Genomic DNA, 27,373 nt, shown 5'->3' with positions numbered 1-27,373 from the left:
GGAGTTTGAATGTGTTTGAGATGAGGTGTCTGAGAAGTATGATGGGGGTTAATAGGCTAGATGGAGTGAGAAATGAGGAGGTGAGGAGGAGAACAGGGGTGGAAAGGGGGTTGGGAGATAGGGTTGATGAAAGAGTATTAGGATGGTTTGGACACATGGAAAGAATGAGTGAAGAAAGACTAGTAAAAGAGGTATGGAAGGCAGATGTGGAGGGAGTGAACATGAGGGGGCGTCCTAGGATGAGGTGGATGGATGGGGTGAAGAGGGCTTTGGGGAAGAGGGGAATGTCTGTTGAGGAAGGATGGGAGAGAACAGAAGACAGGGGTGAATGGAGAATGGTTGTATTTGGATGATGTTGTGATGCATGAGGTGGAATGGGTGGGGGGATGCGGGGTGAGGTAGTATGTGTGAGCAAATTTTTACGCAGCCCAAAGGGATTTCTCCCCGTCTTCTCCTTTATGCATGGGGGGGACGGAGAGGGGGGTTGCCGATTTAATGAAGCGGCCTTGCTGTGGATGTGCTGTGTCTTATGACACTGCTTCTGACCCAGGGCAGTGGACAAGGTGCAGGGATGACCCGTCATCCAGGAGGTGCTAAGAAGAGAGGGAGGGTGGAGGGGTGTGGAGTGTATTCAGGGATGGAATGGGTGGGAATGATTTTATGCCTTTTCCTTTTTGGCTACCTCCCTTGTAAGGGGGAAAAAGCCTTGGTATATGTATGTACTAATGTTCCAAATTTTGTCCATAAAACTGAGGGATAAGTATCTCAACTTACAAATATCATTACTTACCAAAAATGACACTCCTTTCTTCTCTTGTATTTAAACTGGTAATTAAAATAAGGAGGAAAGCTGTCAAGAGCAGTCAAGAGTTTTTATGATAGTAGTAGAGCTTGTGTTAGGATTAGAAATGGAGAGAGTGAATGGTTTGAGGTAAAAGTGGGACTTCATCAGGGATGTGTTATGTCGCCCTGGCTGTTCAATCTTTACATGGATGGGGTCGTGCGAGAGTTGAATGCAAGGGTAGTGGGTTCGGGGTTGGAGATGATTAAAGAAAATGGAGAAAAGTGGGAGGTGAGCCAGCTGTTGTTTGCTGATGACACTGCGCTTGTAGCAGGATCGGAGGAGGGATTGAGGAAGTTAGTAACAGAGTTTGAGAAGGTGTGTGAAAGAACAAAGCTGAAGATAAATGTGGGTAAAAGTAAGGTGATGAGATGTACAAGGGGAGAAAGTGACAGTAGGCTGGAAGTGAGCATTAAGGGTAAGAAACTGGAGGAAGTGGATAGTTTTAGATACTTGGGTGCAAATGTGGCAGGAAAAGGTGGAGTGAAGGTGGAGGTAGAATGTAGATTGAGAGAAGCGAGTAAATGCCTTGGTGGATTAAAAAGTGTAATGAGAAATAGATATCTGGGAATGGATGCTAAGAGGAGGTTATATGAAGGAGTGATTGTGCCAACAGCAATGTATGGGGCAGAAACATGGAACATGAGAGAGGAAGAGAGAAGGAGTTTGAATGTGTTTGAGATGAAATGTCTGAGAAGTATGATAGGGGTTAATACGCTAGATAGAGTGAGAAATGAGGGGGTGAGGAGGAGAACAGGGGTGGAAAGGGAGCTGGAAGATAGGGTTGATGAAAGAGTATTAGGATGGTTTGGACACATGGAAAGAATGAGGGAAGAAAGATTAGTAAAAGAAGTGTGGAAGGCAGAGGTGGAAGGAGTGAATAAGAGGGGGCGTCCTAGGATGAGATGGATGGATGGGGGTGAAAGGGGCTTTACAAAAGAGAGGAATGTCTGTGGAGGAAGGACAGGAGAGGACAGAAGATTGGGGTGAATGGAGAAGGGTTGTGTATAGATGAGGCTGTGATGCATGAGGGGGAGTGGGTGGGGGATGGGGGGTGAGGAAGTATGTATGAGAAAAATTTGACACAGCCCGAAGGGATTTCTCCCCGTCTTCTCCTTTTCTGCATGAGGGGACGGAGAGGGGGGAGGGGGTCGCCGAATTTATGAAGCAGCCTTGCTGTGGATGTGCTGTGTCTTGCAACACTGCTTCTGACCCAGGGCAGTGGACAGGGTGCAGGGATGACCCGTCATCCAGGAGGTGCCAAGATAGGAGGGAGGGAGGAGGGTGGAGGGTAGTGGAATATATGGGAAATGAAATGGGTGGGAGTGATTTCTATGCCTTTTTCTTTTTGGCTACCCCCCCGTGTAAGGGGGAAAAAGCCTTTGGTATATGTATGTATGCAATTAAAATAAGGTATGTAAACACAAATCAAATCCAAAAGTGTAAAACACCAACCTTCACCACATGCATAAAGGACACTGCCACTCTTGGTGTAACGTAATCTCCAGACACTTCCTCCATTAGGCTTCAATACCTCTTCTGATCCAATGCTGGCTTCAGGACTGTAGCTAGATATTAAGTCTCCTCCTGCTACAATAACACCTGTTGGAGTTAATTAGTATTCTTGAGACTTAAGAGATGAATGCATACCACAAAATAATTTCTATATCTATATACCACAAGGAGTAAGATGTGAGGGAGGAAAAGGTGGATGGGTGGGAATGGATATGTGCCTTTTGATTTGGCTACCTCCCTTACAAGGTGGAAAAAGCTCTTGGTATATAGATATACCACAATCCCCACACTGGGGTATTGACTACATGTTATGTTATTAATTACACAGTAGCATGCAGCTTAGGGTGGTCTCAAGGTAGAGAGTAACACACTGAAATTGTGAATTTCCTTGCTTGGAACCCAGAAATTGAATCAAGTGTGTAAAAATGTATTTTGGTGAAATTTGAGTGCAATCAAAGAATATTTAAGGGCTGCACATTGGCTTCAAAGTTCTCTCTCTCTCTCTCTTCCCCCAGGAGTATGATCTTGCTTTAATGGCTTCTTCCACAAGGGCAAAAACTGAAGTTTGGCTGATTGGCCATCCCTGTCCTTCCCTACCATCACAACACAGGCTGCCAGCTGTGGGGGAGGTGATGTAGGTGTTTTTCCACCATTACCTGGAGCTGAAGGAAGAACTTATGGCAGGTGCCAAGGCGGCGACAGCGGTGGTTGTGGAAATGTGGCAAAAAGTATCAATTCCAATGCCTTACGACCACAACATAGCCAAGAGGATTGCCAAGTGCCACAAGGAGTGGCAGTGCCTGAAGAAAGGAAGGCGTAGGGGGGTCCAACTCAAGAACAGAAGAAGGAGTTCTTGGAAAACCTAGGAACTCTCTTCGATGTGGCCCACGCCTCCACTGAATCTATGATCAAAAACCCTGAGGACCTCGCCTTCCTCAAAGCTCAAAGGGAGGGCAGAGGAAGGTTTGGCTGGGAGGACATCAACTTCTCAAGGAAAGAAGAGGCCAAGGTGGTCAAGTGGAGGAGGGAGGAAGCCCTGAAAGTGAAGGCGGAGGAGGAGGCACTGAGGATGAGTGCCATGGCTCAGTTGGAGTCGTCCAGCAACAGCAGCGCTGAGAACACAGCTGATGAGGCTGGACCAAGCACGTCCACCACTTCTCCACCTAAGAGAATAAAACGTGGCACCATTAAGGTGGTCACGCCAGAGCTAGCTGCGACAATGGACTGCATTAAGATGACTGATTGCTAGGCCACGCATGTTCTTGGGGCAACAGCACATGCCCTCAGCCAAGATGTCAGGGCAAATAGCCATTAGCCGAAGCGCTGTTCGCCGTGCCAGGGTAAAGTTCAGGGAAGATAGGGCCAGGTACATCTGGGAGAACTATGCCTTCAATGCTTCTCTCATCTTGCACTGGGATGGTAAAATATTGCCAGACATAACCGGGAGAGAGAAGGTGGACAGGCTCCTGACCTTGGTCTCTGGTAATGGAAAGGAGCAGCTGATTTCAGTTCCTAAACTGCCTTCTGGAATGAGGAAGGCCATCGCTGAAGCTGTGGTGGCAGCTGTCCAAGAGTGGGGTATCGAGAACAAGATCAGGGCCATGTGCTTTGACACCACAGCCACCAACACAGGCTACAAGAGTGGAGCTTGCGAGCTTGTTCAGGCTCAGTTTGACCATGACCTGCTCCACCTGACATGCCGTCACCACATGCTGGAGCATTTCAGGTTGAAGACATTGCCCCCTCTACTGGCCCGGACATCCCCCCCCAAATTATATATACAGTCGTACCTCGGTACTCGACCATAATCCGTTCTGAGGTGGTGGTCGAGCACCGATTTGTTCGAACACCGAAACCAATTTTCCCCTTATCACTGTCTTTCTTTGGACCCATTATTAAGGGCTAGAGCAACACGAAAAAGTTTAAATCTGGGAAGAAATACTCGAACAAACTGCGTACGTCTTACTCCGCTGGCGGTCTGAGTCGAACTGACGCTTACCCGCTGTTCGAGCTAGTCGAGTACCAAAAATCTGTTCGAGGTCCGATGCATTTTCTACTCGAATTTTTTGGTCGAGCACCGATTTGGTCGAGTATAGAGGCGGTCGAGTACCGAGGTACGACTGTAAATTTAAATTTCGTGGATATACCTGCCATACACGCCAAATCCGTGAGAAGCGAGACAGCATGGGAAGGGTAAGCTACGCATCACTTTTGTGTGCACTATGTTCCAAGACTCACAGTTCCTCCCACAAGTTTGCTTTTGCTTTGTGAAGTGAAATCTTATCTTTGTGAAAACCCTTACAATGGCTCCCAAACGTGCTGCAACTTCTAAGGCCTCTGGTACTCAGCCTAAGCGGCAAAGGAAGGTAATGAGAATCGCAGAAAAGGTAGAACTTCTCAATATGTTAAAAGCAGGGAGAAGTTCTGCCACAGTTGGCCGCCATTACGGCATCAACAAGTTGACCATTCGCTACATAAAGAAAGACGAAAAGAAAATACGACAGATGGCATCAATATTTTCTAACAAAGAAGCAAAAAGGGTCGTTACTTCCCGCAATAACACCATCATAAAAATGGAAGCTGCTCTTACATTGTGGACTGCAGATTGTAGGAAGAAGAACGTAGGTTTATATACCAACATGATCCAAACAAAAGCAAAGGCCCTTTATGATACCCTTGTGGCTGCTGCTGGACCTGACGATGATGGTGATGAAGAAGAGGACATTGACAACATCAGGGACATTGAGTGATTCTCCCAAGAGAGAATGTGGATTCGTGGCCAGCAGGGGCTGGTTTGAGAAATTCCAAAAGAGATTTGGTCTTTGGAGTGTTCCTCTGTACGGTGAAGCTGCTTCTGCTGATACGCTACGTCGAGGAGGAATTCTACCAGATTGTTGAGGAGGGCGGCTATCTTCCCAAACAAGTATTTAATATGGACGAGACGGGTCTGTTCTGGAAGAGGATGCCGTCCTGCACGTTCCTCTTCAAGGATGAGGTAAAGAAGCCGGAGTTTAAGGCCCACAAAGAGTGCATGACACTCATCACATCCGGGAATGCTGCGGGCTTTATGATCAAGCCTGGGCTTATTTATAAGTCTAGGAATCCATGTGCCTTGAAAAACAAGAACAAGGCTCTCCTACTCATCTACTGGATGTACAACGCGAAGGCATGGATAACGAAGGCCCTTACAAATGACTGGTTCATCAACTGCTTCATCCCTCAGGTTAAGCTGTATTTAGCTGAAAGGGGGCCTCCCCTTTAAGGTGCTTCTCCTGATTAGTTGTGCTGGAGGCCAACTGATCTGCATTATGACGGTGTGCAGATTGAGTTCTTGCCCCCAAACACCACAGCACTAATCCAGCCAATGCATCAAGGCATCATCCGGGCTTTTAAGGCACTCTACACCTGGACCACCATGCAGGGCCTGATAGAAGCTGTTGGCAAAGACCAAAATGACTTCACACTCAAGATGTAATGGTGGACTTTCACAATAGCTTCGTGCTTGAGGAATATCCAGCAAGCGTTATCTGACATGAAGCCCCAAACATTTCATTCCTCATGGAAGAAGTTGTGGCCTCAAATTGTGAATGATTATGCTGGCTTCACTCCTGACGAAGTGCATCACTCGGCGGTTGATGAGGTTGTGAAATTGGATAGACGTCTTCAGAAGGACGGCTTCAATGACATGACTTCTGAAGATGTCAATGGCCTCATTGAGTGCCACTCAGAGCCAGAGTGTGGCTTAACTCTTGAAGGTCTGCAAGACATGTGCAATGTCACTAAGGACCTGCAACAATGGGCACAAGAGATGAACGACGACATGACCGGAGCTGTGCACTTCAGCAACCTCATCGATGGTGCCACGACTGCCTACAAGAAGATTTTGGCCCAAAAGAAAAAAGAATATCAGCAACTCCCCATCACCATGTTCCTCACCTGCACGAAGCCGCCAGCAACAAAACCTTTGCCGTCGCCTTCATCGTCATAGTCATCATTTAAGCCAGATTGCAACAAACCAATGGTGAGTAGAATCCCTTACTATACGTACATATCGTATGCGAAAGAAAATTAACATTTTTTAAATTATTATTTTAACAATTGTTGTTACTAAAACTGTATGTAGCAAAAGGAACTTAATGATTTTTTCCACTATGCAATATGTTAGTACATATAGGGGATATGTAACAACTGATATTTCCATGTACGGAGCAAGTACTGTACACTTTACGTAACACTTTTGTACAGTACACAGATTAACTTTTCTTTAATACAAAAGTGTTTTAAACAGTCTATAAGAGTGTAGGAAAAGGCAATACAGATATAGAGTGGTTTAATATCAGTATGGGGAGGGTTCATAAATGTATAAGTTATATGTAAATAATAAAACAAATATTTTTTCATTATTTTGTGGATTTTCACCTTTCGTGGGTGGTCCTGAAACACATTAACCCCTACCATATGGTGACGCCTACGTAGGCATCATGAGGAGCAAGTGGGTACACGAGGATGCTGACGTCGTCGTCTTGATTATATCTATTGTAGTCGTACCTGCGTGACCCACATACTCTGTAAACTGGCTTCATCATATTTTCTATGGTTATCAAAATTCATGGGTGAAAGAGAATGAGCGGTAGAGCAGCGACTTTATTTTTTACAATGCGAGTATTATGACGCAACATCGCACGTCTGGCAGCTAATGCTGCCAGACATGCGATGTGGCCCATATTGAAGGGGTTAACTGTGAGTAACAAGGGATTACTATACAACAAACTTGATCTGTTTCTACTCGAGATTAATAGATATAATACAAGAGAGAGATGGTTGGGCAGACTGTGCCTTTCACAACCTACAAAAGGCATTTGATTAGGTACCACACAAGAAATTAATAAGGAAAATAGAGTCATGGCATCAGAGGAAAATTATTGGAATGGATGAAAGACTTCCTGACTGGGAGGAAAATACATACATACATATACCAAGGCTTTTTCCCCCTTACAAGGGAGGTATCCAAAAAGAAAAAGGCATAAAATCATTCCCACCCATTCCATCCCTGAATACATTCCACACCCCTCCACCCTCTCTCTTATCTTAGCACCTCCTGGATGAAGGGTCATCCCTGCACCATGTCCACTGCCCTGGGTCAGAAGCAGTGTCGCAAGACACAGCACATCCACAGCAAGGCCGCTTCATTAAATCCTCGACCCCCCCTCTCCGTCCCCCCATGCATAAAAGGAGAAGACAGGGAGAAATCCCTTCGGGCTGTGTCAAATTTTGCTCACACATACTACCTCACCCCCCATCCCCCCACCCATTCCACCTCATGCATCACAACATCATCCATATATAACCATTCTCCATTCACCCCTGTCTTCTGTCCTCTCCCATACTAATTAGAGATAAATTCTCAAATTGGAAGAAATGATAAGTGGTGTCCCGCAGGGATCAGAACTGGCCCCAATCATATTTGCCATATACAAAAATGACATGGATGAAGGAGTAGAGTTTTATATGAATTTCTTTGCAGACGACACAAAAATACTAAAGACAGTAAGAACAGAGGAGGATTGCAACTCATTACAAGACTTGGACAAGATCTGGAAATGGACTCAAAAGTGGAGAGTGAAATTCAATATCAAGAAATGTAGTATAATGGAATTTTGAAAAAGTAAAAACAGAAAATCGTGAGACTATAAAATTGGTGAAAAAGAGGTAAAAACAGTAAACTTGGAAAAAGTAATGTAGTATAATGGAATTTACATACATACATATACCAAGGCTTTTTCCCCCTTACAAGGGAGGTAGCCAAAAAGGAAAAGGCATAAAATCATTTCCACCAATTCCATCCCTGAATACACTCCACACCCCTCAACCCTTCCTCTTATCTTAGAACCTCCTGGATGATGGGTCATCCCTGCACCTTGTCCACTGCCCTGGGTCAGAAGCAGTGTCACAAGACACAGCACATCCACAGCAAGGCAGCTTCATTAAATCGGCGACTCCCCTTCTCCGTCCCCCTATTGCATAAAAGGAGAAGACGGGGAGAAATCTCTTTGGGCTGTGTCAAATTTTGCTCACATATAGTACCTCAGCCCCCATCCCCCCGCCCATTCTACCTCCTGCAATCACAACATCATCCATATACAACCATTCTCCATTCACCCCTGTCTTCTGTCCTCTCCCGTCCTTCCTCAACAGACATTCCCCTCTTCCCCAAAGCCCCCTTCACCCCATCCATCCACCTCATCCTAGGACATCCCCTCATGTTCACTCCCTCCACATCTGCCTTCCATACCTCTTTTACTAGTCTTTCTTCACTCATTCTTTCCATATGTCCAAACCATCCTAATATTCTTTCATCAACCCTATCTCCCAGCTCCCTTTCCACCCCTGTTCTCCTCATCTCCTCATTTCTCACTCTAGCCTAGTAACCTCCATCATACTTCTCAGACACCTCATCTCAAACACATTCAAACCCTTTCTCTCTTCTTCTCTTATGTTCCATGTTTCTGCCCCATACAGTGCTGTTGGCACAATCACTCCTTCATACAGTCTCCTCTTAGCATCCATTTCCAAATGTCTATTCCTCATTACACTCTTTAATCCTCCAAGGCATTTACTCGCTTCTCTCAATCTACATTCTACCTCCACCTTCACTCCACCTTTTCCTGCCACATTTGCACCCAAGTATCTAAAACTATCCACTTCCTCCAGTCGCTCTCCCTTAATGCTCACTTCCAGTCTACTGCCACTTTCACCCCTTGTACATCTCATCACCTTACTTTTACCCACATTTATCATTAGCTTTCATCTATCACATACTCTCCCAAACTCTGCCACCAACTTCCTCAATCCCTCCTCCGATTCTGCCACAAGCACAGTGTCGTCTGCAAACAACAGATGGCTCACCTCCCACTTTTGTCCATTTTCTTTAACCATCTCCAATCCCTGACCCACTACCCTTGCATTTACCTCTCGCACTACCCCATCCATGTATAAGTTGAACAGCCAGGGCGACATAACACATCCTTGACGAAGTCCCACCTTTACCTTGAACCACTCACTCTCTCCATTTCTAATCCTGACACAAGCTCTACTACTCTCATAAAAACTCTTGACAGCTCCTAGAGGCTTTCCTCCTATCCCGTATATCTGCATAACCTCCCACAGTGCCTTTCTGTCTACCCTATCGTAAGCCTACTCCAGATCCATAAAAGCAAAAAAAAAAAAAAAAAAAAAAAAATCCTTCTACTTTCCTATAGCTTTCTCACATATTTGTCTTACCACAAAGATCTGATCTACACAACCTCTACCTGTCCTAAATCCACACTGTTCCTCACCAATTATTCCTTCTGTTGCTCTCTTAATCCTCTCAGTCAAGATCCTCCCATAAGCCTTCCCAACTACACTTAACAAGCTAATCCCTCTAAAACTACTACATTCACACTTGTCTCCTTTTCCCTTGTAAAGAGGAACTATAAGGGCACTCCTCCAGTCCTCTGGCACTCTACCTTCTCTCCAGCAAACATTAAATAACCTCACCAGCCAGTCCACCAACACTGTACCTCCCTTTTTCAGACATTCTGCATGGCATCCATCCAGACCAGGTGCCTTACCTGCTTTCATCATCTTAACAACTGCCTTCACTTTTGTAAATCTAGGAAAGCACAGTCAGCCCATCCATCCCTTCCCTGTATTATATCTATTGAATAAAGATCATGTGCCACAAATCAGATTTGTGGCATATGATCTTCTTTGTTTAAATCCAAATTGTCTTGGGTTTAGCATATTGTTTTCTTCCAGATGTTTTATCCATCTGTTCATAATTTTGGCTACAGTGCTATAGTCAGCGCAACAAGAAATGACCGCTAAGGCGTGGCTAGGAGATTTCCCGGTGTTGCCACACATGGGCATCCATGGTGAGAACGTGCATGCGGATGTAATGTTTTCTGAATGCAGTGTGAGGGGGGCGGGGCCAGAGATTAGATGTAGCGGCAACGTTGCTCTCTCTTCCTCATATGCCATGTCTAGACTCGAGGAAACGAAACCTTTGTATAAAAAAACATTGCTTTGATTTTTACTTCAGTGGTGGTGTGTGACAAAAAATTATAATATAATTATATGTGGCAACATTATAAAATCATAAAATAGAATTACAAAATAAAATAAAATTATGAAATAATTATATGTGGCACCACAGGGGGACTCCCAGTGCTCCGCCCTAATGGCCATTTCTCAATGCAACAGGGTATAGTAAGAGAAACAAGTCTGTAATTTGTTAGGTCTTCCTTGTTTCTTCCTTTATATATTGGTGCAATATTGGCATTTTCCCAGTATTTTTATATTGTATATTTTGTCCATTAGTTCTTTACATTCTTTTAGTATCCAGTTTGCAATTCTGTCTGGGTCATGTGATTTCCTGACATCAAGATTTGTTAAATGATGCATTATTACTTTTTGTGTTATTATTATTCCCCTCATGGGGGGGCTCTCACTTCATGCCTGTCATCCCAATGCTGTACTTTTTCTCTAGTGAAAACCAATTTGAAGTGATTATTCATGACTTCAGCCATTTCTAAATCTTCTGTGTATTCTATATTTCCCTTTTTTTTTTTTTATTCACATATCTATAGAATAGCTTAGGTTGGTCTTTACATTTTTATATTATGTCTTTTGGTTTCTTTTATCCTCTCTGCACACTTTTACATATTCCTTTGATATATGTTTGTCACTTTCCTTTTTTTTTTCTTTTTTTTTCTTTTTTTCCCATTTTTTCCAAGCTTTATCTCTTCTATCTTTTGCCTCACTGCACCTTCTGTTAAACCATCACTTGATATACACCTTTTCCTGTTTCCGTCTTAGTACGTTTCCCCTGTGGTGGGGGGGGGGGGAGTACTGTCACCAAGTCTTCCCACTTGAATTGTAAGAGGCGACAAAAACAGGACAGGGATTAGGACTAGGCATCCTTCTCCCTGTAGCCCCACAGGGGACATTCCTAAAAAATGTAAAGGCATAAGAGGGTCTAGAAATTTTCTAACCAGTACCCTAAGGTTTGGGTCTTTCAATGTGTGTGGATGTGGTACAGATGAGAGTAAAAGGGAAGAGATAGGCAGTATGTTTGTGAGAAGAAAGATGGATGTGTTGGCATTGAATGAAACTAAGTTTAGAGGGAGGGGCGAGTGTGAGTTTGGGAATGTAGTTGGGAGGTTCTCAGGAGTGAAGAGAGGACAAGGGAGAGAAGGGGTGGCTGTACTAGTAAGTGAAGAGTGGAAGGAGATTTCTTCAAGGTTAATGTGGATGAAGGTGAAACTGGGATGAGAGATGTATTTTACCTAGTCGTATTTTGCGGGAGGAGAGCTATGCCCTAGTGATCCGCAGTTGTATCTTTCCATATCCAGTTCTTTCTTAAAATCATGTATAGTTTTAGCACTCACTGTTTCCTCTTTTAATGTATCTATTACTCTGTGTGGATATTTTTTTTTTTTTTCTCTCTCTCCCAGATCTCACCTGTAACTGTCTTTTTTAAGTTTCTTTTTGTATCCTCTTGTATTTCTTTTGTCCCATTTTAGTAGGTCATCTCTGTCAAGAATTTCCATCCCTTTCATAATTCTGTAGATGGTTATCAAATCACCTCTTTCTCTTCTTTGTTTTAGGGTTGATTAGTTTGTCCAATCTTTGGTCATGTGTCAACTTGCAAAGTGTTGGTGCCATCTTTGTCATTGCTCTTTGAATTCTTTCTAGTTTATGTTTTTTTGTACTAGGTGTCCCTAGAAATGCGGTGTATTCCAATTTTGGTCTTACCAGTGTAACTAGTATCTTCTTTACCATTTCCTCATCCATGTAGTCAAAGGCCACTTTCATTGATCTTATTAAGTTAAAAGTTGCTCTATTTTGTTAATATGTTTGTCTGATGTCATGTCGTTTGAGATCATTACTCCAAGGTCCCTCTCTGAGTTTACTTTTATGACTTCTTTAGTACCAATTTTATAATGACCTGATATTCTATTTTTGCGTTTTCCAAATTCTGTTATACTACATTTCTTAATGTTGAAATTCACTACATTCTTTTTACTATATTTCCAGACTTTGTCAAGGTCTTCTTGAAAAGATTTACAATCTTCCTCTGTACTTACTCTCTTCAGTAGTTTCACATCATCTGTAAAGAAGTTCATATAACATTCGACGTCTTCATCAATGTCATTTATATAAATAGCAAACATTATTGTAGCCAATGCAGAGCCTTGGGGAACTCCGCTTGTCATATCTACTCAATTCTTCTTCCATTCAAGAAATCTTTCATCCATTCCAATAATTTTCCTTGTATTCCACCTATTGTTTCAATTTTTCTTAGCTTTTTGTGTGGTACTTTGATAAAAGTCTTTTGTAAGTCCAGGAAGGCACAGTCTGCCCAACCATCTTTTTCTTGTATTATTTCTATTAATCTTGAGTACCGTATTTTCCGGCTTAAAATGCGCATCGGGTTATAATGCGCACCCATGCACTTCGTTATCTCAGTACTCAGATAGCGCGCACCGACGTATAACGAGCATGTCCGATCGCATTTGTCTATAGCGCAGTTTTACCTCGGTATTTATATCATGTGAACGAGGTTACATGGAGAAGTATTTTTCATTGGCTAGAGCCACCGCTGGGAAATCTGTTGATTTGTCACTAAATTAAGTGTCAGTTTAGGCATCAATCAGGACACAACTAAGAAAAAGTCGGAACTATATGTACCGGTATATGACTCATGTTGTGCGTTGGTCCCTTATTACTTTGTAGCTTAGTTTGGAAATATGATATAAAAAAGTTTATTGGAAGTAAAATATACAGAAAAATTTTGGGATTTTTACAGAAAATGTTCATTTTATATCTTGAGGAAATAATTCGTCTTTACCATTTTTTTTTCATTTAATACTGAAACAAACTACAGACTGTTTCGTTTTAGCTTTGAACCTGTAATGACAGTGGTGAAATAGGACAGTCTCTCATCGAGGTGACGTTTAGTTAATATAACTCCCGAAAGAGGGTGTTGTAGTCAGGTGTTTGACACGATTTTATGAACGGCCGCAACGGAATTTGTACCATACCTAAAGTGAAGCAACAAAGCCAACAAAAAATTCAAACTAAGATGTTGTGAACATGGGCAAATATCATAAATATTGATCTTGTTTCATGGTGTTTAGGCCTATTTAAACATGAAAAATAAGATTCGATAGATACCTACCTATACCAAATATTTATATACGGTAGCCCATGCTGGCTTATTCTTTCATGTCACCATGGCTGTTCTTCTTGTTCTCACGGAACGTCACGGAGAAGTGTGCCTCCCGACTTTGTGACGGCCAACATCGTCACGTTGTTGTGAAAAAAAAATTACACACACAGCCGCAGATTTTTTATCGTAGGCCGTAGATAATGCGCACAACCGGATAATGCGCACCCCCCATTTTTAGGCCCTTCCAACGGAAAAAAGTCGCGCACTATACGCCGGAAAATACGGTAAAAGTATATTAAGTTTGTAGTACATGATCTTCCACTTCTAAATCCAAATTGTTTGGGGTTTAGTATGTTGTTCTCTTCCAAGTGTTTAATCCATTTATTTTTAAAGACTCTTTCACATATTTTTGCAATTATGCTTGTGAGGGATACCATCCTATAGTTTGTTGGATTTTCTTTGTCTCCTTTGTATATTGTACAATGTTTGCATTTTTCCAATCTTGTTTTACTTTTCCTTCTTTGAGTGAGAAGTTAATTATCTCTTGTATTTTATCTGTAAGTTCATCTATACATTCTTTTAATATCCAGTTCACTATTACATTGGGCCCATATGACTTTCTGACGTCAAGGTTCTTTATTTGGTTCCTTATTTCTTTCTGTCACCATTTTTGTAAGTGCATATGGGCCTGGTAGTGAGAAGAGTGTAGAAGAAAGGTATTTTTTTTTTTTTTATAGATTTAAATGAGTGCATAGAGGGATTAGGGAGAAATGTTGGTGTGGTGGTATTGGGAAACTTTAATGCTAGGGTAGGAAATGAAATAATAGACAGAGTGGTTGGGAAGTGTGGAGTTGCAGGAAAGAATTGTAGTGGAGATTTGATGGTGGAGATATGTTTAGAACGAGATTTGAATATAGCAAATACAGTGTTTAGGATGAAAGTCAAGCATAAGTACACATGAGAGAGGGTGGTGGATGGAAGGGTGGTAGATAGAGTGTTAATGGGTAATGTAGTGGTAAATAGGAGTATAGTAGGAAGAGTTAAGGATGTACATATTCTAAGGGGAGAGACTGGAGGAATATCAGATAATTTTTTGGTGGAAGGTAAGTTGAGAGTGGAGGATAGATGGAGAAAGAGGAAAAGGACAAAAGGTAGACAGGTGCTTAGAGTGAACTGCTTAAATGAGAAAGAAAAGGAGGAGTACAAGAAGAATCTAAGAGAGGAGTGGGAGGGAGTGAAGGATAGAGTAAAACTAGGAGTGGAGGAGGAATGGGGATGGTTCAAGGAGGGAGCCACAAGGTGAGCAAAAATGGTGTGTGGACAAGGAGGGCGGGTGGAAATAGAAGGAAGGGTAGTGAGTGGTGGGATGAGGAAGCAAAGAAGGATATAAAAGAGAAAAAGCAAGCTTTCATAGATTGGTTACAAAATAGGATGAGGGAATCATATGAGAGGTACAAAGAAAAGAGAAGAGAAGTAAAGCATAAGATAAAGGAGGCAAAGATGCGAAATGGGTAAGAGTATGACATAAAATTTTGAAAGTAATAAAAAGATGTTTTGGAAAGAAATTAAGAGAGGAAGAGGAGGGGAATCAAGTAGAGAAGAAAAGGTAAAAGGTGCAGATGGAGAGATGATAATGGAAGAGAAGGCAGTGAGAGGACGATGGGCTGAGTATTTTAGGGAGTTGCTAAATGTGAAGGAGGATAGGGAGGGAAAGATAGTTGCAGTGGGAAGTGCTAGGAAAATTACCATGATGAGTGAGGAAAATGGAGGAGAAAGAAAGATGAAATGAAGGCAATTGTTAAGATGATGAGAACAGGTAAGGCACCTGGGTTGGATAGATGTCATGCAAAATGTCTGAAAAAAAGGAGGTACAGTGATGGTGGACTGGATGGTGAGGTTATTTAAGGTTCGTTTAAGAGAGGGTAGAGTGCCGGAGGACTGGAGGAGTGCCTGTATAGTTCCACTTTACAAGGGAAAAGGGGACAAGTGTGAGTGCAGTAGTTTCAGAGGGATGACATTGTTAAGTGTAGTTGGGAAGGTTTATAGGAGGGTCTTGATTGAGAGGATTAGGAGAGGAAGAGAGGGAGTAATTTATGAGGAACAGTATGGTAATAGGACAGGTAGGGGTTGCGTAGATCAGTTTTTTGTGGTAAGACAGATATGTGAGAAAGGTATAGGAAAAGGTAATAATGTTTTTTGGGCTTTTATGGATTTGTGGATTTGGAAAAGGTTTATGACAGGGTAGACAGGAAGGCACTGTAGGAAGGATTGTAAATATATGGGATAGGAGGAAAGCTTCTAGGAGCTGTCAAGAGTTTTTATGAGAGTAATAGAGCATGTTTCAGGATTAGAAATGGAGAGAGGGAGTGGTTTGAGGTAAAGATGGGACTTCATCAGGGATGTGTTATGTCACCCTGGCTGTTCAATTTATACATGGGTGGGGTGGTGTGAGAAGTAAATGCAAGGGTAGTGGGTCAGGGATTGGAGATGGTTAAAGAAAATGGAGAAAAGTGGGAGATAAGGCAGCTGTTGTTTACTGACGACATTGCGCTTCAATCAGGATCAGAGGAGGGATTGAGGAAGTTAGTGACAGAGTTTGAGGTGTGTGAAAGAAGGAAGCTGAAGATAAATGTGGGTAAAAGTAAGGTGATGAGATGTACAAGGGGTGAAAGTGGCAGCAGAATGGAAGTGAGCATTAAGGGAGAGACTGGAGGAAGTGAATAGTTTTAGATACTTGGGTGCAAATTTGGCAGGAAAGGGAGGAGTGGTGGAGGTAGAATGTAGATTGAAAGAAGCGAGTAAATGCCTTGGTGGATTAAAAAGTGTAATGAGGAATAGACATTTGGGAATGGATGCTAAGAGGAGATTATATGAAGGAATGATTGTACTGACAGCACTGTATGGGCCAGAAACATGGAACATAAGAGAGGAAGAGGTGGAATTTGAATCTGTTTGAGATGAGGTGTCTGAAAAGTATGATGGGGGTTACTAGGCTAGAGTGAGAAATGAGGTGAGGAGGAGAACAGGAATGGAAAGGGAGCTGGGAGATAGGGTTGATTTAAGAGTATTGGGATGGTTTGGACACATGGAAAGAATGAGTGAAGAAAGACTAGTAGAAGAGGTATGGAAAGCAGATGTGGAAGGAGTGAACATGAGGGGTCAACCTAAGATGAAATGGATGGATGGGGTAAAAGGGGCATTGGCAAAGAGGGGAATATCTGTTGAGGAAGGACAGGAGAGGATAAAAGACAGGGGTGAATGGAGAATGGTTGTTTAACCACTTCAATACGGGACTTAAATCTCGCGGGCAGCAGCCAATGCCAGCCGTACGACGTAACGAAATAATATTCGCATCATAAAATATAGTCGCCGCTTATATCGATCGTTCTCTCTTTCACCCGCGAATTTTGAAAACCACAGAGAATGGGATTAAGGGCGCATTTGGGAGAATGTAAAAACACAGGGGCGACTACAATAAATATAATCAAGACGCCGATATGGCAGCGTCGCGAATCCACTTGCTCCTCATGACGCCTACGTGTGCGGCACCGTATGGAAGGGGTTAAGGATGATGCTGTGATGCATGAGGTGGAATGGGTGGGGGATGGAGGGTAAGGGAGGAAGTGTGAGAAATAATGTGTTGCAACCCAAAGGGATTTCTCCCCGTCTCCTCCTTTTCTGCATGAGGGGACAGAGAGGGGGCGGTCGCTGATTTAATGAAACAGCCTTGCTGTGTCTTGTGACACTGCTTCTGACCCAGGGCAGTGGACAAGATGCAGGGATGATCCATCATCCAGGATGTGCCAAGATAAGAGGGAGGGAAGGTGGAGAGGAGTGGAGTGTGATAGGGATGGAATGGGTGGGAGTGTTTTTTATGGCTTTGTTTTTGGCTACCTCCCTTATAAGGGGGGAAAAAGCCTTTGGTATATGTATGTTTTGGTACGTATTTATCCACTCTTTCATTGTAAATTTCCATCAAAACTGTCCATTTTTCTTCCACTTTTGTCTCTTCATAAAAAATTTCCCAACTTGCATTTTGAAAAAATTTCTTTAAGTTTCCCAAAGTCTGTTTTATTATACATAAATTTTCCTTTTCTGTATTTCTCATTTATATATATATTTCCTCCTTTAGTTCAAACTCTATTAATATTTGATCACTCTTCCCAAGTCGTGTCTTGTATTTAATTTTATCCATAATTTCAGGTTCTGTTGTAAATATTAAATTTAGTCTTGATGGTTCTTCATTGTTTCTATATCATGTATTTTCTTTTACCCATTTTGTCTCTGTGTGTTCAATAGTCATGTCAAGTAATATATTTACAAAGGACTACAAAGGCGGAGCATGCCAACAGGAGACCTTTTGGTTCATATCTAGGTTGGATGCAAAAAAAAAAAAAAAAAGTCATAATAATAATAAAATAAATAAAAACTATAATAATGTAAATAACAAATAAGATACATAAATAAATGCATAGGTACATACATATACCAAAGCTTTTTCCCCCTTACAAAGGAGGTAGCCAAAAAGGAAAAGGCATAAAATCATTCTCACCCATTCCATCCCTGAATACACTCCACACCCCTCCACCCTCCCTCTTATCTTAGCACCTCCTGAATGACGGGTCATCCCTGCACCTTGTCCACTGCCCTGGGTCGGAAGCAGCGTCGCCAGACACAGCACATCCACAGCAAGGCCGCTTCATTAAATCAGCGACCCTTATCTCCATCCCCCCATGCAGAAAAGGAGCAGACGGGGAGCAATCCCTTCGAGCTGCGTCAAATTTTGCTCACACATACTACCTCACCCCCCCATCCCTCCTCCCATTCCACCTCAGAACACTGGAAACCATAGGAGGGAGACAATGTAAATTACTGAACTGGATGGAGGATTTTTTGCATGAAAAGAGTTCTACTTGGGAAGAAGTAATTAGTGGAGTTCCACAGGGATCAGTATTGGCTCCAGTAATGTTTGCTATTTATGTGAATGACATGGATAAAGATGTGGAATGTTACATGAGCTTCTTTCCACATGACACAAAAGTGCTGAGGAAAGTGAGTTCTGAAAAGTATTGTGAATCATTACAGAGAGATCTGAACAAGGTTTGGAAATGGAGTCAGAAGTGAGAAAAGGACTTCAACATCAAGAAATGTAGCAAAATGGAATTTGGAAAAAGTAAAAAAAGAATATCAGGACAATATAAAATCAGTACAAAGGAAGTAAAGAAAGTGGAATCTGAAAGAGACCTTGGAGTAACTATCACAAATGACATGTCTCCTGATAAACAGATAAACAAAATTGTTGGAGAAACCTACAACATGGTAAGATCAATAAAGGTGGCTTTTATCTGATTGGACAGAGAAATGGTGAAGAAAATACTAGTCCCTCTGATAAGGCCTAGACTGGGGTATGCCGCAACACTATGGTCACCCAGTATCAAAAAGAACATAAAGAATATTGAAATAATCCAGAGAACAACTACAAAGATGGCCCCAACACTTTCAAAACTGTCATATGAGGAGAGATTGTCAAAACTGAAATTACCGACTCTGGAACAAAGAAGAGAAAGAGGGAACTTGCTAACCATCTATAGAATCATGAAAGGCATGGAAGTCCTTGGGATAAGAGAATTAGAAGGGGACATACAAAGAAACTCAAAAAGGACAGTTATAGATGAGATCTGGAGGGAAAAAAAAAAAAAAAAAAAAAAAAAAAAAAAAAAAAAAAATCCAGAGTATTGATGTCTGGAACAAACTGGAAGAAACAATAGTGTGTGCAAAAAATAAACATGAATTTAAGAGCAAACTAGACACTGCAAGATACAAAGTCAGGACACCATGAGCATAGCTTCCTTTCTCATGAGATACAACTAAGTAAAAATACAAGTCTGGAGACAAAAAAAGGATGACAGCAAGACAATGGAGAGGGGAGTAGCAGGCAGGAAGGAAAATAGCAATTGCTGAGTAGATGGAAATGGTTAGCTAAGACAAAAAAAAAAAAAAAAAAAAAAATCAGCTAAGAGTGGCCACCTTATGGGAAAGATGCCAAGATAGGAATAGCAGGGAGTAAAAGGAAGAATGCAGTCAAGGTTCTGCAAGACACAGGGGCATCCTGCACCATTATGAGGCCAAATGTGATACCATGATTAGAAAATAGGCACATAGGGTTCACCATGGGATTAGCCAGAGGAGTGACATTAGCACCCATAGCTAAGGTGTTATTTGAAATAGATGGTCAAATAGCAAGCATTGAAGTAGGAGTAGTGGAACTTCCAGTAAAAGGAATAGATGTCCTCCTTGAGAATGATGTAAGCAAGATAGTCCATGTTAGACTCAAGACAATAGATGACCCCATGACCAGACAGACACACATAGATGAAGCTGACATGGCTGACCCAGTGGCCGTCATCACCAGATACTAGGCCAAGAAAGCACAAGAGGAGAGTGATCAAGGATATGACAACTTGGGTCCTTAATTTGGAGCAGATGCTGCAGACATGGTCTCAAAGGAGTCACAAAACAAACTTTACAAGGAAGGAAAGCAGGTAGCAGCAGCAGATGTAGGAGACCAGGGAGACAATGTCCTAGCAGAGGAGATGGTCCGTGAGATACCCATAGATTGGGAGGAACTAATCCGACTACAGCAGGAGAACCCAGAGCCGGAGGAATTATGCTAAGCAGTTGAGGAGGGGCAAGAAGAAGGGAAGTACAGCAAGACCAAGTTCATCATGGAAAATGGTGTACTTCTGAGAAAATACAAGGCACCAGAAAAGGTAATACCTCAAGTGATCACAGAGAACATTGTGAGGCTAGCTCACGAGACTTTGTGCGCTCACCTTGGAATCACCAAGACTAGACAAATCTTGATGCATTTCTTCTGGCCTCGATTGTCAGATGATGTCAAGAAAGTGATTGGGTGATGCATTGTGTGTCAAGAGACTGGCAAGCCAAATAACATGCCTAAGAAGGTACCCATGTGCCAAATTCCTGTCATTGAGGAGCCTATCAGTAGTGATTGATTGTGTAGGACTTCTCCCAAAGACTAAGTCTAGGAAGTCCTTTCTTGTAACTATAATGTACCAAGCCACACAGTATGCTGAAGCAATACCCCTTCTGAACATAAAGGCCAGAACAATCACCAAGGCCTAAATGTGTTATTTTAGTAAGATGGGTATGCCTCAGGAGGTACAAAGTGTTGAGGCACCAACTTTTTAAGTGAGCTATTCAAAGGGGCCCTGGAAGGCTTCAATATAAAACATGTGATCACATCATCATATCACCCCCAAAGTTAAGGGAGCCTCGAGAGGTTCCACGGAACCTTAAAATGCATGATTAGGGTCTTTGTATTAGAATTTGAGAAGGACTGGGATGGAGGCATAGACTTGTTGTTATAAGTCACTAGAATAACTGTACATAAGGGTCTAGGATTTTCTCCTTTTTACTTAACGGTCGGTAGAACCCTGTGAGAACCCCTTGCATCCTTATAAAAATTGATGTTATCAGGGAGCTAAGATAATAACTCCCCCTACACAAAGATAGTTGGTACTAACTTCGAGACGTTGATGAGGATTAGGCAAACATCAATAAGTAAGAAACCTTGAAAGGGTACAAAGTACTTACAAAGGTTATGATAGGAATTCAGTTAGGAGGGAATTAAATTTTGGGGATTATGTATTACTGTTATCTCTTCAGAAGACTTCACTGCATCCAAAATATGAGGGACCATTCAAAGTACCTGAGAGAAAGTGGGGTAATAATTATTTACTGAAAAACCCAATGAGATCAGGAGTGCAACAAGCACATATCAACTTCCTGAAGGAATTTAAGGGGATTGTAGAGGAGGAAGCAGTTGGTATGATCGAGACAGGACACGCTAATTGGAGCTTTGATTCAGATATTGGGAATCTTAATTTCTTTTATGATTTGGACAGGTCAAACATAAGTGAGGCATTAGAGGGATCTCTGTCATCACTAGAAAGAGATATGTGAAGAAGTCTGAATGCTTCTCTGCAAGAGTGCCAAGATATTTTCCTCATGCCTCACTGTTACTCAAGCAATATTACATGTCATCTTCAAAGATGGAGCCAAGCCAGTGAGGCAGACACCCTACAGATTGTCACCCCAGAAGAATGTCATCACTAGAAAGAGATATGTGAAGAAGTCTGAATGCTTCTCTGCAAGAGTGCCAAGATATTTTCCTCATGCCTCACTGTTACTCAAGCAATATTACATGTCATCTTCAAAGATGGACCCAAGCCAGTGAGGCAGACACCCTACAGATTGTCACCCCAAAAGAAGATCATGGACAAGGAAGTGAAGCAGCTCATGGATCAAGGATTAGTGGAACCTAGTACTAGTCCTTGGGTTTCCCCAGCTGTGCTGATTACAGGAAGGTGAACACAGTCACAAAAGTGGACCCTTACCCTCTCCCCAGAATAGATGATTTTATTGAGGAGGTCGCTGCTGCAAGGTACCTGTCTAAATTGGACTTAATGAAGGGATATCATCAGACGAAACAATAGTGTGTGCAAAAACCATACACGAATTTAAGAGCAAATTAGACACTAAGAGATACAGAGATGGGACACCACGAACATAGCTTCTCTTCCCATAAGATACAACTGGGTAAATACAACTAGATAAATAAATACAACCAGAGCTACTAAGATATCTAATTTTGTTACCCCACACAGGCACTTTCAATATAAAGTGACCCCATTTGGAATGAAAAATAGTGGAGCATCCTTTCAGAGCCTTGTAAATTGGCTAGTTGAGGGATTGCCACGTGTTAAGAGTATACTCAGATGACATAGTAGTGTATGGAGTGATCACATGCATAGGTTTAAGGTTAACCCCTTCCATACGGTGCCGCACATGTAGGTGTCATGAGGAGCAAGTGGATTCGCGACGCTGCCATATCGGCGTCTTGATTATATTTATTGTAGTCGCCCCTGTGCTTTTACATTCTCCCTAATCTGCTCTAAATCCCATTCTCTGTGGTTTTCAAAATTCACGGGTGAAAGAGAGAACGATCGATATAAGCCGTGACTACATTTTATGATGCGAGTATTATTACGACACGTCGTACGGCTGGCATTGGCTGCTGCCCGCGAGATTTAAGTCCCGTAGTGAAGTGGTTAACTTAACAGATTAGAACAAGCCCATCTTACTATAAATCTAAAGAAGAGTGCCTTTGGGAGGAGCACTATTGATTATCTGGAACATCAGGTCAGCCAGATTTGCATCACGCCATTAGAGGCCAGAGTGAAGGACATCATGGAATTCCAGGTCCTGAAGACAAATCGAGGTATCAGAAGATTTATGGGCATGCTTGGATTCTATTGGAGGTACTGTCCAAACCTTGCAGAGGTAGCTGCTTCTTTCACCCACATGCTTTCTTATAATCATTTCAGGTGGGAAGGTGCTGATACAGCCTTTGATGAGTGTAAGAAGCTTCTCTCAGGTTGTCCTGTTTTGATAGCTCTAGATTATAGTAAGACCTTTTACCTCTTTTGTGATGCCAATCATGTAGCAGTGGGTGCTATGCTTGCTCAAGAAATGGATGGTGTCATGAGACCCATCTCATTCATGTCTCAGATCCTCAAGGATTATCAAAGGCAGTATTCTACCATTGAAAAAGAGGCCCTCAGCCTCATATTAGTGTTGAAGAAATTTCAGATATTCCTGAACAAAAAGGTAATCATCCTGAGTGACCATAACCCCTTGAAGTATATCATAGGTGGAAAAACAAAGAATGATAGATTAGCCAGATGGGTACTACCACTCCAGGCATATGATCTAAGTATTCAACATATCCCAGGGAAAACAAATGTAGTAGCCGACACTTTGTCGCATCGTGATACAAAACGTTCAAGCCTTGTCTCACAGGTTTAAAATTTTTTATCTGGGAAAGGGGGATATGTCATGTTCCATGACACGTCACTGATATAAAGGGACATGGGTATGGTGCCATAAGCCACATCCTAGCAATAGCTATGGTGCTCACCATTCTTAGTAAATTGATTATATTAGATCCAACAAAGTAGTAGATTACCTTAAATTAGATAAGATAAAGCTTAAATTAGACTTTTTCTCATGTGAGCATGAATACCTAGTTGTATCTTACAGGAAGGGGAGCTATGTTTGTGGTGTCCCATCTCTGTATCTTGCAGTGTCTAGTTTCCTCTTAAATTCATGTATGATTTTAGCACACATTACTGTTTCATCCAGTTTGTTCCATATATCCACCACTCTGTGTGGAAAGCCATTCTTTTTCTGGTCTCTTCTATAATTGTCCTTTTTGAGCTTCCTTTCATGTCCCCCTGTATTTCTCTTATCCCAATTTAATAAGTCTTCTCTATCAAGGACTTCCATGCCTTTTATGATTCTAAAGATGGTCAAAAAATCACCTCTGTATTCTTTGCTCAGGAGTCAGTAATTTCAGTTTTGACAATCTCTCCTCATATGACAGTTCTGAAAGTGTTGGAGCCATCTTTGTAGTTGCCATTTGGATTCTCTCAATTTTCCTTGTATTCTTTTTAGTACTGGGTGACCATAGTGTTGCTGCATACTCCAGGTTTGGCTTTATTATTGTGACTAGTATTTTCTTCACCATTTCTTTGTCTAAGTAGATAAAAGCCACCTTTATTGATCTTACCAAGTTGTAGGTTTCTCTTACAATTTTGTTTATCTGTTAATCAGGGGTCATGTCCTTCATGATAATTACTCTCAGGTCTTTTTCAGATTACACTTTCTTTACTTCCTTTGTACCAATTTCATATTGTCCTGATATTCTTTTTTTACTTTTTCCAAATTCCATTATGCTACATTTATTAATATTAAAGTCCACTTCCCACTTCTGACTCCATTCCCAAACCCTGTTCAGATCTCTCTGCAGCAACTCACAATCTGTTTCAGTACTCACCTTCCTCAGCAATTTTGTGTCATCTGGAAAGAAGCTCATGTAACATTCCACATCTTCATCCATGTCATTTACATAAATAGCAAACATTATTGTGTGGTAATTGTGGTTACGGGAATGACTTTGTTTACCTGGAGCTACGGCAATTTCCCGAATGCTCGTTTAATTTTTGAATTGGGAATCTTCCTATAACTTCGTACCACACTATTGTAATTTTAATTAATATTATTAAACTCCCCTCCCTCTTTATTATTTATTTAAACCTATGTCATAATTTGATTAACAAATCGGGAACTTGAGAACTTACGTCAAATATCTGTTGTCCCGTGACTTCGAAACCGTTTTGAAGGCTCAATAAAACTCCTGCCGAACAAGACCAACTTTCTGTCACGGTATGTCAGACTAGCTGCAACCCTCGTCCCAGTGACTAGCTTCAACACTGGTACCGTGACAAGCTTTAACCGTGTCTCCAAAAGGACGATAAAACCTCGGCAAGGAACTAGCCATTGAAGTCTCAAGTATATATATATTTCTAACGATTTTTGTTAGAGAACTCATTCAGGTAAGTTCTCTAACGTTCTGTTTTGTTGATCTAATTACGATAATTGGAACCAATACTGATCCTTGTGGAACTCCACTAATCACATCTTCCCTTGCAGAACTCTTATTTCTGAACACTCATTTTTCTTCCATGGAAGAATTCCTCCATCCATTTCAGCAGTTTACATAGTATCCCTCCTATGGTTTCTAGTTTTGTTAATAATTTTTTGTATGGTACTTTATCAAAAGCTTTTTGTAAGTCGAGGAAAGCACAATCAGCCCATCCGTCCCTTTCTTGTATTATATCTATTAGTCTCGAGTAGAAATGGATAAAATCTGTGGCACATGATCTTCCCTGTCTAAATCCAAATTGTCTCTGATTTAGTATATTGTTCTCCTCCGGATGTTTTGTCCATCTGTTTTTGACAACTTTTTCACAAATTTTGGCTACCATGCTTGTTAGAGAGACTGGTCTATAATTTGTTGGGTCTTCTTTATTTCCCTCTTTATATATTGGTACAATATTGGCATTTTTCCAGTCCTCTGATATTTTTCCTTCTTTGAGTGAGCAGCTTATTACATTGCATACTTTGTGTATTAATTCATCTTTGCATTATTTTAGTATCCAGTATGTAAATCCATCCAGGCCCTGCGATTTCCTGACATCAAGGTTCATTATCTGTTCCATTATTTCTTTTTTTGCAGGAGAATTGCAAACTAGTGGCAGAAGAGTACAAAATCGAGGCCTTCTCCCCTCATAGGTCAGAGGGCATGTAAACAATATGACACTACAAAGTACTTACATTTTCCCATTTGTTTAGATAGGTAATGATTGAAATTTTATAAGCCTTCTTCACACACAAATAAAGAAGTAGAAGGACTGTGGAGTGGAGCAAAGAGTGATAGAATAGGCTTACATAGGCACACATTGGCACCTGTCCTTGCCACTGATGTCGTGCGGTCTTAGTATAAATTAAGAGATGCGGGCATTGGCTGCTCTCTCTGACTACCACGCTCACACTCTGTTCATACCCAACTTTATTGTAATTTGATACCTCATCTTATAATGTAAATTAAATAAGTCTTTGCACATAACCACTTTTATTGTCCAAGTGAAAACAGAAAAACCTATAAAAAGGCAAAATATCACCCTGACCATTGGATTGAAGAAACTGTTCAGATCACGCCCAAGGTTTGATACATCAACTCAAATAAAAAGGCTAGTCTGTGACAGCAGGTAAGACCCCTACTGCTACTATGTTTGACTCCTCTGGCACTACTTTCCCACAGAACCTCCACCTAACAGCTATCTTAACAACAATCAATGGGCAAAAGTTAACAACACATGTCGATTCCTGCTGTGATGACAGTTACATAGTTCAGGAAGTTGCACAGGACTTGAAACTCCTAATACATCAAACCAATAAAGCTGTCACTCTAGCACAGAAATTGTTGCACACAAACTCTCATGGTTATGTCAAAGTTGACTTAACACTTCATCTTAATGGACAAATTCACCCATTCACTCATCTTGCATTAATGAAGGATTTATGTTGTGGGATACTACTTGGCCAGGACTTCCAAAAACAGCATCAGTGCATAGCCATTGAACATGGTGGACCAAAACCTAGCTTAAATTACCTGATACTAACACATATTGTTCTCTGGTGGCAGCTGCTGTAGATGAGCCTTCTCTTTTCCAACATTTGTCACCTAACTGTAAGCCTATAGTCACTAAGTTGAGATATTATGGTAAAGATGACAAGGAATTCATTGAAATGGAAATGAACTGTCTGCTTGCTAAGGATAATACTGAAAATAGCTTATGTCCATGAAGGATCCAATGAATCGACATAATAGGATGCATGTTGATTACCGTATTTTACGGCTTGCAAGATGCTGCATCTTGGAAGACGCACCTTAATATTTCAAAGAAATTTCTAAGAAAAAAAAAAAAGAAGTCATTCACATACAAGAACACATTCACCATATACCCAACCACTGAACACAAAAACATAAGAAGCAAGGACGACACGTATTGGACGTATTGTTTACATTACGAAATCACTTGTCCGATTTTGTTTGTATGGCGATGATACTGGTTGGTGATTAGTAAATATACTATACATTTTTCATTGTCCAAGGGTGGTTTTATTTTCATAAAAATAAGATAAAAATTTCAAAAATATGGATGTACGAATCATTTTTTCAGTAGGTGGTGGTCCAAAGTGTCTTTCTGCTGCTCTTTTACAGTGTTCTTTGGCATATCGTACAACTTAGTATAACTAAACCGTTTTGATGAACTAGCCATGGGTGATTTCCAGGACAAAAAATCTTATGACAC

The 27,373-nt window shown here is 41.4% G+C and overlaps 1 protein-coding gene across 8 annotated transcripts in view; it reads right to left on the bottom strand.

The window, feature by feature from the left end:
* The window catches only part of LOC143040770 (uncharacterized), a 248,847-nt gene that overhangs the window by 30,638 nt on the left and 190,836 nt on the right, over positions 1-27,373 (bottom strand). For all 8 annotated transcript variants that reach the window (XM_076212196.1, XM_076212194.1, XM_076212190.1 and 5 more), the window contains one exon: positions 2,297-2,443. In XM_076212196.1, the coding sequence (XP_076068311.1) occupies positions 2,297-2,443 (147 nt within the window). The remainder of the gene's footprint in view (positions 1-2,296; positions 2,444-27,373) is intronic.

The sequence above is a fragment of the Oratosquilla oratoria genome, chromosome 29 (genome assembly GCF_046742065.1).
Source record: "Oratosquilla oratoria isolate Oo_2021 chromosome 29, ASM4674206v1, whole genome shotgun sequence".
NCBI lineage: Eukaryota > Metazoa > Arthropoda > Malacostraca > Stomatopoda > Squillidae > Oratosquilla > Oratosquilla oratoria.
This window is presented reverse-complemented; position numbering and strand designations above follow the sequence as displayed.